This window comes from Eimeria acervulina, genomic scaffold (genome assembly GCF_000499425.1).
Source record: "Eimeria acervulina Houghton genomic scaffold, Eah_scaff184, whole genome shotgun sequence".
In the NCBI taxonomy this organism is placed as follows: Eukaryota; Apicomplexa; class Conoidasida; order Eucoccidiorida; family Eimeriidae; genus Eimeria; species Eimeria acervulina.
This window is the reverse complement of record NW_013550101.1, coordinates 1-10,315: the sequence shown is the minus strand read 5'-3', so window position 1 is coordinate 10,315 and position 10,315 is coordinate 1. Positions and strand designations below refer to the sequence as shown.

The 10,315-nt window shown below is 54.1% G+C and overlaps 3 protein-coding genes across 3 annotated transcripts; 1 reads left to right on the top strand and 2 right to left on the bottom strand.

Annotated features, from left to right (window-relative positions):
* Positions 1-218: 218 nt before the first annotated feature.
* EAH_00023780 (hypothetical protein, conserved) lies at positions 219-1,393 on the top strand (the record flags this gene model as incomplete). Its single annotated transcript, XM_013396798.1, has 4 exons — positions 219-285; positions 458-529; positions 653-991; positions 1,083-1,393. The coding sequence occupies 4 exons, from the start codon at positions 219-221 to the stop codon at positions 1,391-1,393; spliced, it is 789 nt and encodes a 262-aa protein (XP_013252252.1).
* A 961-nt stretch (positions 1,394-2,354) lies between these two features.
* On the bottom strand, positions 2,355-3,730 carry EAH_00023770 (hypothetical protein, conserved; the record flags this gene model as incomplete). The annotated part of the gene is made up of 3 exons (XM_013396797.1): positions 2,355-2,454; positions 2,654-2,896; positions 3,099-3,730. The coding sequence occupies 3 exons, from the start codon at positions 3,728-3,730 to the stop codon at positions 2,355-2,357; spliced, it is 975 nt and encodes a 324-aa protein (XP_013252251.1).
* Positions 3,731-5,674: 1,944 nt separating this feature from the next.
* Positions 5,675-8,107, bottom strand: EAH_00023760 (p97 protein, putative; the record flags this gene model as incomplete). The annotated part of the gene is made up of 1 exon (XM_013396796.1): positions 5,675-8,107. One exon carries the CDS (start codon positions 8,105-8,107, stop codon positions 5,675-5,677), a length of 2,433 nt encoding a protein of 810 aa, XP_013252250.1.
* Positions 8,108-10,315: the final 2,208 nt, after the last annotated feature.

Genomic DNA, 10,315 nt, shown 5'->3' with positions numbered 1-10,315 from the left:
AGTCCACGGTATGAGAAACACTACAGTGGGATGTAGGAAGTTCCCACTCAGCTCACCCCCCCCCCAGAGACTGCCCTTGATTTGATTGCCGGCGGCCGTCGCACCGGGGTATGCTTCGGTTAAGGCAGCTCGCCAGTGCCATCTTGAAGGACAGCTGCTCACAGAGGGGCTGGAAGAAAGCCAAGACATTGTAGCGAAGCCTTCGGGGGTACTCAGCAATGGCAGGGGAGAAAGTGCGCGTCAAATGGGTGGTGAACTGCACGGGGGAGCCGGTGACATTCACCGGTAAGAAAACACCCCGCAGACTTGTTAATGCAGAGGCAGTTCACTTTCTTCACTAGGAACACAGAGCTATGGGCGAGCTGGGAAATCGGAAGGCAACTGAAACACCTTGGTGTGCGGTGCACTGCGAGGACTGACTTGAGTTTCCCCCGTTGTCCAGCGAATGACTCTTCAGAATCCTTGTTGGACGTAAACTCTACCATCGGGGAGGTGAAGAACAGCGTGTTCGCACAAGAAATCGCTAGAGGTACTCATACCGGCATCGGAAGGAACCACAACGTCTCCCCCTGATCCTTTTGGCCCGCGGCACACAGCGGTTCAGTTTTTTGTGCGAAATGCTAGATGCTTTGTTATTCGCGTTATGTTTCAGGGCTTAGCGTGCGAGTGATCTTCTTGGGCCGCGAATTGGCAGAAAACGACAGTCTCGCCTCTCACCTTCGCGTGCCTGCACGAGCAGCTGCCGCGGGCTCTTGCGCAACATCTTCAGCGGATGCGGACAATGCCACGGGAGTCACTCTCCATGCAGTTCTTTCAAATCGTCCACCAAACGTCAGGGGCAATGGACCGGGTGGTTGCAGCAACGCTGGTGGGTTAAAGACTTGCTCTTTCTTTGCCCCTTTCCTTTGCCAGTGGCGCAGTGAATCTACTTGGGAATATGGTGATCACTCCGGCGCGAGCCCATTGGCTGCAGCGCTCTTGTGGATTGTGTGTGCGTGCACAGCTGCGTTGGTGCAGCGCTGTCAAAGTTTGTTTGTATGGGGTGCTCACAGCAATTCGGATCTCTCTGCTTGTGTGTGCAGGTGGAGGGAATTCGGAAAATGGCGACTGGTCTGTTGTAGTCCTCGGTGTGACAGTATTTGTCATCTTGTGCGTTTGCTGGTATCACCGTCTTGCCTTCCCTGGCGATTTCACGCCCTTCTCGTCCCTCTTGCTGGTTCTCTTCACGGGCTTCTTTGCGTTTACTATTCGCGGCGTCGTCATTCGCCTTCTGAAGCTTGCCTACGGCTGTCTCCGTCGTCCGTGGGAGGGTACTGACACATCAGCTCAGCCAACAAGACCAGATGCCACAGCACCAGTATTTCAGGAAATTCCGGCCCGGCCGTTAACCTGATACCGGAGGGAAGGTGACAAGGGACTCGTGCACAAGCCACACGCTAGCTTTGGAGTTGCGCGGCAAGGCGCATCGCTGCGACTTCATTAAGAATATGGCTTTGCGTTGCAGCGGAAGCAGGCAATTTGGCAGGGTCATTTGCTGCATACCGGGCAGCGTATGCGCGGGTGCAGGTTTCATGAACCTCGTTACCTAAACCATTACAACCTCGTTACCTAAACCATTACAGCGTGCGTTTGGTTGTAGCTTCGTTCACGAGACGTTCGGGCCACACGAGATTGCCTCCATATGAGGCATGCTGGACTGCTGCAATTCAACTGCAAAGTAGTATCTGCTCAGTGAGCTACAGGCCAAAGCGATAACGCAGCTGCAACACCAGCCATCGCAGTGGCTGTGATTACCATTACCGCCTAGTCGTCTAGCACATGCGGAGTTGCCGAGCTTCCTGTTGTTCCAAACAGCTGTTTACGCAGACACACCTGGCCTGTATTTGGTTACCGCTCAACGCGATAGCTGACAGTACAGGGACAGCGGGTATCCCGACCACGTACATGCAAGACACGGAAGTCGCTGGCTTGTGATGGGAGCTCCTGGCAAGCCGAGCAAAAGACGCAGTAAAAAACTGACACATATTCCCACGAGTCACTAGAGAACACACGCTGGGCGACTTGAGACGTATCGTAAAGTGAGGTTATATCCTCTGCTGCTTCGAGCAAGGGGACTCCCTCCCGCTGAATGGCATGCTCTCTCTACCCTCTTCATCACCGGGCATACTGCTGCACCGCTAAGCGGCGGCCTCTGGCTGTGCGAGGACTCCACTCCAGACTTGCCACTCGTCCTCCCGGTTTACACTGGTCTACAGTAACAGATGAGATGACCCGCGGGGCAAGACCTGGATGGTCCAGCCAGTCCAATGAACTAAAGCTTGTGCTGCGTTTGTCCGGTTGAAATTCCCCGTTCTTCAGTCCCGTTCTGGCGGTGTCCGCAGCGCGCCGAATGTCGAGGCACGATTAGGGCCTCGGATGGCACGGCCTCTGTGCCTTTCCGACTGGTATTCGTTTCTGCAGGACACGAAGAATACCCCCACAAATAAGTGGTGATGAGAGGCTATGCGTGCACATGGTTGGCTCTAAAGCATTGAATTGATCCTCTGGCATCCCTTGGCCGTCAAATTCGCAGACTCGTTACACTGGGCAACGAGTCGTGGGCTTCTCACGTACCACGCATACCTCGCACACCACATTCTGCGTGCTGGCTCACTGAATTGCGTTAACGAGGGCCAGGAACTCATCTAGACGAGTGTACTTTTCATCCGGACTAAAGACATCAAGGGCTTCGACTGCCAGCGCCTCTGCCTCTTGGCGTGCAAGCGTATCTGCAGGCACAGGGCTTCGGGGGCACTTCTCCTGAATTGTTTCCAAGGAAACCGCGGAAGCGAATGCTGGGCAACTTGCAAATGAACGGTCCACAACCCGCGAAGCAGCTCTGAGAACTTGCTCGTGACTGAGAGTGTATTGGGCACGCAGCAGCACATCAACCAGCTAAGCCTATAGGGTGGCAGTCTAATTTCTTCATTCGAGCTTGTGGCATGCACGCATGTGTCAGAGTCGAGGAGCTATTGTCTGGTACGAATATCCTCAACGTGGTGACCATACGTTTGGTTGTGAGCCTCCCATGTAGTCAAGTATACTTCTAGGGACCTCACCGTCTTTGTTCCTTGCGATTCCTGTGGTAGAACTCCAGAAACATCCGCCTGGTTGGTTCGTCTAGTTTGGTTTGCGGGTCTGGACTCGGCGGGTTCACGACCGAGACGCAGTTGTCTGATTGCGTCGAATAATGGCCCTGCGGGTGGCGCCTGCGAGATACTGCGGACTTCAACTGACTTTCGCCAAGAGCAGCTGAAGTAATCGTAGTGGACAGCTTTCGCGCGACGTGCCATCGCGCGTCTTCTGCGTTGATGCGGTCCGGCAGCGAATGTGTCAGTAATCTGCTCCTCGTTCGACGCCCTTTTTGGCTACTTTGCCCTGAAGTTGTTTCAAAGCTTCGTCCCATACGATTCGGCGCATGAAACAACGAAGCAGAAAAACAGCTCTCACTCAACATCCACGGCGGCGGCGACTCCAACGGGGAGACGACATTCGATGCACAACTTTCGCTGTTGCTCAGGGTTCCACTGCCAATTGAATCACAATCAGACTGCTCGCAAGGCGAACTGCTGGAACTGACGAGAGGCGGTGGGGTCTCCCGTTCACGGGGTTCTCTGTCCGCACTGGCCAAGTGCATGACGAGCCCGCGTGCAGGTGACCCCAGCGAAGGGCGCGAGCATTGGGAACCCATTTCTGCGCCAGGATGACAACGCAGGCGGGCCACTGTACAGGCTTTTCATGTCTGTTCGTCGGCTGGCTGAGGCAACAGACGCACACGTCCCGTGCAGCCCAACTGTTTAGCGCTCCCTGTAAAACCTTATGCTTTAGCTGTTTCCGAGCCTTCCAATAACGGCTACTAATGATTTAGCGCTCAGAAGGTCCTCTTCCCAGCTGCTTCAATCAGCCCCCCTACGGTAGCCCAGATCGGCGCGCATACTCAGTGCCAGCAGGGAGGTAGCTCTTCGGGACAAGTAAGGAGAATCGGAGATAAAAGCAGAGCAAGCAAGAATAAAGAAGGGAATTATACGATCGAAAAGGAAAGGCTCCACTGTGTAGCCCACTATGATCTCACGGACTTTCCGATGTCCATCAGGCCCCGTAGGCTACCAAAACATGCTATTGCCACTTATCGCCACATGCAACTTTTAGTGCAATTCAACTTACTTGAGTCTAGTTTAGGGAGGACTGAGCATTTTCAAAACAGATTATTTCCCCCTGTTGTGGACCATTGGTCACCGGGCGGCCTGGCCTTGCTTACCGGTAGGGTATAAACAACTGCAAACCCGCAACTGTACAGTCCGTAAAGCAGTTGATTTTACTGCTCTGTGATTCTCCTCGTTGGTCCGCCTTTGTCTTCCCAGGTTCGAGGACATCTGATGAAGGCGGACGGCAAACAGGGCAGTCATGGGCATCTGACAGCTATAGGTGCTCGTGGATCCCGAGGAGAACAAAGGTGCGCCCAATGATGCGAATTAAGAACATGCGAGGGTTTCATGTAGATTTCTTAGAGAAGGTGCATTAAGTTCCTGCCATATTCCATGGAGGACTTCGCCGCGGGCCACTGGGTGCATTGCGAATTCGCCTCTTGGTGGCACCTATGTTACCATCCCTTCTGGGAAGCAAATCTCAAGCAGTAGTGATCATAGTTCAGTTGGCGATCACACTGAAACAGTGTCATCCCACTATCTCACATGGGATAGTTGAGTGCCTTAGCTACACCGCGCAACGCAAAAGTGACCCTCTATGCACATAAACGCAGCATATCTGTCCGTATGCGTTCCTAAGGAAGGCGAGCCACGAAACGCGGCATCATCAGGGCAACTATCTCAAAACCGTACTATTCATTCACAAGTGCTTCAGGGCGCTACTTCCGAGCAAAGTGCTTTTGGATATGCTATTCGTAAACTCCCCCCACTAAGGCTGCACAGTAATAATGCGCACAATAAAAGGAACCTGATAGTTAATGTTCGTATAGCTGCATGGTGCGAAGGACCGACCGGGCCCTTCCGACATGCTGGTAACGTGAACAGGTAACAGCCGAGATGCTACTCGACTTCGTGGCTTACGCACAAGAAAACCCGAAGAACTGAAAACACACCACAGCATGTAGCTAGAGGCAGCCACGACGATAACGCGCAGAAGCCAACGAATCTTATGGCCTACAGGAGGTAACGGCGGCCTCCACAAGTAGCGCAGCTTCCACGATCACAAATAGGCGAGGCTTACAAAGCGCAGATGTGCGGAAGCGCGAAAAGGGAAATATATGCAACGATCTGGCGCGCTACAGATGGCTCAGCCCATCCTGACACGGTCCGAACCAGCGGCTCAAGACTTACGGCCAGCTGCCGACGCTGCACAACTGTGAATACTGCATGGAACACAACACAGCCACTGCACACCGCGTATTGAATTGCCTTCGACTGCACGGCAAACAACAGCTGCAGGTTTTGCGCGGTCAGCGCCTAATGAACGGGCCCGCTTTCTTCAGGCATTTTTAGCTTGAATCTGTTCAGAGGTGCTGAGGAGGCCCCTTCCCAAACTGTACGGTGCTTCCGGGCTGCACTCGCGTATACACGCGCAAAGGCGCACGCACAAGTTCCTATGAGTGGATCTTCCTGCCTACCGTCACTTAACATCACTGCACAGTAACTTGCTGCGCTCCCATGGCCTCCTCACGAGGAGAGACTGTGCGTTTCCCGCGTCTGGAGTTGCCATTGGTGGTTGCTGTGCGGTGGGATTCAGCCCACTCCTCGAAATCCTGAGGAACGGACTTGCCAGTAGCCAGCATGTGGTCCTTGTACAGAGTCCAGCCGCCGTCCTCGGCCAGTACGGACAGCAGAGGGCCCCGATGCTGGCGGCGCCATGCCAGCCACGCTATGGTGGGCTGTCGGGCCTGAATGTACTCTGCGTATGTTTCGGGAATAGCCTTCTGGCCAGCAAATGCAGCGCGGTACAGCCGCCAGCCCAAAGGATCACTAAGAATCGTGTAGCGAGGACCTGGATGAAGCTTCTTCCACGCTAGCCACTCCCGCAATGCTTTCTTTCGGGCGCCTACTGAGTTCTGCCAGTCCTCGAACTGCTCGCACGGGGAGCCACTAATTGCCTGTTTCATTGCACTATAAAGTTTCCACCCCTCCGGGTCCTGCAACACTTCCAGCATAGGCCCTCTGTTTTTCCTACGCCACAAAGCCCAGTTCATCGTCGCTTCCTGGCGCCTCCGCTGTGGCGAATCCATCCACTCTTCGTACGACATCGGAACATGGGACCCTGATGACTGCAGCTTCTTCACGTACAATTCCCAGCCTTCTGGGTCTTTCAGCACTTCTGCTAGGGGTCCCGGATGACGCCGTCTCCACAGCTTCCACGTGTTCGCTTGGCTAATGCGCAGCCTAGAACTGGGCGTGCGCAGCCATTCCTCGTAAGTGGCGGGAAACGCCTCGCCACGAACTTCAGCCAGAGCCTGTCTAAGAGCAAACACCTCAACCCGGCGAGGCGCACCCCAGCGAGACGAAGACCGCCAGGCAGCCTGAGCCGCCACCAGTGACTCAGCCGCTTCTGACTCCCACTCTTTGAATGTTGTTGGTAGATGAGTCCCTATGGCTTCTACAAATGCCCGGAAGAGCTTCCACCCCTCCTCCTCCGAGCATAGCAACTGCATGAGCGGCTGCTGCGACCGTTGCTCCCTCCACTCGACCCAATGTGTTGCTGCAACAATTACACGCTGTTCCGGCATCTGCAGCCACTCCGAATACGTTGCGGGTATCTGCACCCCTCTAGCATGCATGAGGGCAGAGTATAGCTTCCATCCCTCAGGATCTTTCAACACATTCACGGGGTTACCGTGGTGCTCCTCACGCCACGCTGACCACGCCTTCGATGCTGCCTCGAGAGCTCTAAATCCTTCGTAGGTTTCGGGAAGGGGGCGCCTGGGTTTGCTCATGGCAGCTCTGTACAGTTCCCACCCCTCGGGGTTCTGCAGGAGCTCAGTGAGATCCGTGGAATGCTGTCCCCCCAGCCAAGACAGCCACGCATCCATTGCCGCACTTTGCTGCTTACCTTTCTGTGGGCCGCTGCCTGTCATCCTGTTCCTACTATTACCCGCATTGGCGCCTCTTTTCGACTCAGACTCGCTACTGCCAGAGAGCTGCTTGTCCTTTTTACCAGCGTTGCGCTGCTGCTGCGGAAGCTGCAGCCACTCCTCGTAGCTCGCTGGCAACTCCTCCTTATTGCCGTTCTTCTGTTGCTGCTGCTCGAGGTCACTCCTGTACAACCGCCAGCCACAGGGGTCCGCCAGCACACGAACCAAAGGACCAGGGTGCTCGCGCCGCCACGCCTGCCACGATGCATTTGTTCTTCTTTCCTTCCACTCCTCGTATGTCGGGTCGGCTTGCTTCCCAGATGACTCCAGCATGTGTCTGTACAGCTGGTAGCCCTCAGGGTCCACTAATACCTTCCTCAAAGCACCAGGGTGCGCCCTTCTCCACGTTGTCCAGGCTTCCATCGCCATCGCCTTTATAGTGTTGGGGTCTCGACACCATTCTTCGTGTGTCTCGGGCAATTTTGTATCCTGTGATGCACGTTTGGCTTTGTATAGGGCCCATCCCTCTGGGTCAGCAAGCACCTCTGTAAGAGGGCCTGGGTGCTGGCGACGCCATTGCACCCACGCTTCATATGCAATGCTCCTTCTTTGGTCTTGATGCTGCAGCCACTCTTCGTAGGTTGGGGGCACACTAACGCCCTTCTCTTGCTTCATCGCGTAGAAGAGCGCCCAGCCTTCCGGGTCCGCTAGGACCTCCCGCAGTGGCTTGGGATGAGCTCGCTTCCATTCAACCCAGCGCTGTGTACATTTCGTCATCTCGAGCCATTCTTCATAGCTATTTACTCCGGCTTTTGCAGTCCCGTTGTGCTGCAGCATATCCTTGTAAAGGCGCCAAGCTCCAGGGTTTTTCAGTGCCTCTTCCAATGGCATTCTGTGCTTCGACCGCCATGCACGCCAAGCTCTCAGTGTGGCCAACGCCTGCTCGGACTTCCGTGGCCTGGATTCTGTCATCTTTGCTTCCCCGTCCATCCCGGTCGGTAGGCTTATATGAATACACCCTGAAGGGCACTTGTCTAGGTGCATACACAGCTAGAAAGGGGAAAAGAGAACCCAGAGAAACTTCCAAAGTTTCGCAGACTGAAATAGAAGCGGCCGTAAGCACCTCCACTGGTACAGGCTTCGTCCTAATCAGAATGACACCTGTGCCGGCACTCCCTACCACGGCCACGCGAAGGGTTGAGTGAAGGCGGCACTCAAGGAGAGTCCCGGATTCCGCCTAAGCTCTGTATATAAAAGGCAGCTGCCTCGACCTGCCTGAAAGCGTACTCTATCAAGGAAGAATCACTCAAGAAACCCTCCTGGTGGTGGCGAGTGCGCAGCATCCGGTCAGTGGCCGGGGCAACGGAAGCAGCGAAACGAAGTAAACAGAGCAAATAAATTGGCTAAAGAATGCGGCACACTGTAAATCCACACCACTCTTTTCTAAAAAAGAGTCATATAAGCTATGACGGCCACCAGACACCTCAGCCAGGTAGCCGACAAAGATGCAATCAGTGGCCACGCTACTCTGAGCGAAGCACTGTGGTTGGAAATGGAAAGTCCCAGCTCCAGCAAGACTAGAATGTTTGCTTAGCTGATAAACACGAATATTTGGATGACCTCGTGCCAATCACCTGACACTCTACGCCTGCTCACGGCTGCTGCGTTTGCCAGCTGGAACTGACACGCGGCCCTCGTCCGCGGGACGGTGGCAGTGGCCCCGCCTGAAGCAACAGCAGCCCGGAGCATGCAGCATTTGTGGAGTGGAGCACCACCTTCTATTGTATGATTTACTCAATTTATTCATTAAACGGTGTTAAATTGGCCTCCTCATTCGCTGCGGCCTACCATCTACTTAGCATCTCTACGCCGCAGTTTGTTTGTTCACTTACCGGTGGGGCGTTAAGCGCTGCCCGGCTATGGATGCGCAGAGGCCTAGCCCGACGTTGGTCTTAGTTATTTTTCCCCTTGGTACGCAGAAGCTTCTCAACACTAGTCTCTGCATCTACCCGAAAGCACAACGGAGCTACAAAGCACAAGAGTAGACTACGCCCGTTGACAGATGCTAGCCGTGCAACTCCCACAACATTCCTTGGGCTCAGTGCCGGGCCATCGAGAGCTACAAAATAACAAACGCATTCAGTCTAATGTTTATCTTCCAGAGCATCTGGCTTGCCCTTCTGTCTCTAGGCGTCCTGGGCAGAGCGGCGCATTGTGTACAGCTTGGTTTGTCCGAAGTTCACGCGCGTTTGCTTGGCTTCAGTAGGCAGCCTGCGGACAAACAAAAGTACAAAAGTACACAAGTACTGAAAGCTCAGACAGCAAGAGGAAGTTTGCTTGTGCTTGCTTGTGAAGGTGCCCTTAGTTGCAAGATAGTGACTTGCCAATCACCTCACCCCGCCTCCTCTCCCCCGTCCCCCAGCCTTTGGGCTTCTTTTCCCCGAGCCTCTAAAGGCTAGAGGGTGGTTCTCTACTTATTAGGAACTCTCCTTAAGTTTATTGGCTCAATCGCAGCTCGTCGGTAAGATTGCCAACACCAGTTACACAAGGCAGCACCGCATGGTTGTCGGGACAGGCCAGAGCACGAATTCCTACACAGCAGAAGAGCAGCCCGCTGCATAGCAGTGACTAGTACCGGATGTCCCTTGCAAGCACAAAACAGGTTCTAGAAACTCTCTCAAAATCTCCTTCAAAACAGCCCGTTCCTCCTCGTGTATTCTTAAGATTTATCAGGATCTGCTCTGGTGGGGACGCGACCGCACGATGAGAGTCTCTTTGCATTGACACCAGTTCAATTTCTCAATTCCACCCATTGGAAAATGCGTATACGGTAATCACAATTCTTGAAGAATGCCGCTGCCTTGCCCAACCGTCCAGATATGGCGTACGCCGAGGGGGCAGCGGAGGAGTTTCTTGCTTCTTTAGAGTTGTATTTCCCTCTCCCAATGCTCGGAAAAGTCTGAACTCGCTGTTGGCATCTTTGTTATGCGTGCATTGTTATTGTACAAGGTTGGACCAACTTTCCGGAGCATAGCAGGGCTGAGCCAGCCTACAGAGACGCTGCGATGTAAGTTTATTAGTACGTCGTTATGGGGGCAGGCTAAGGCGAAGGTGAGGATGCATAAACCAGGGTAATTATCGAAAGAGTGCTACCTGGAAAAACATCACGCCTTGGTATACAGAAATCCAACAGTGGTC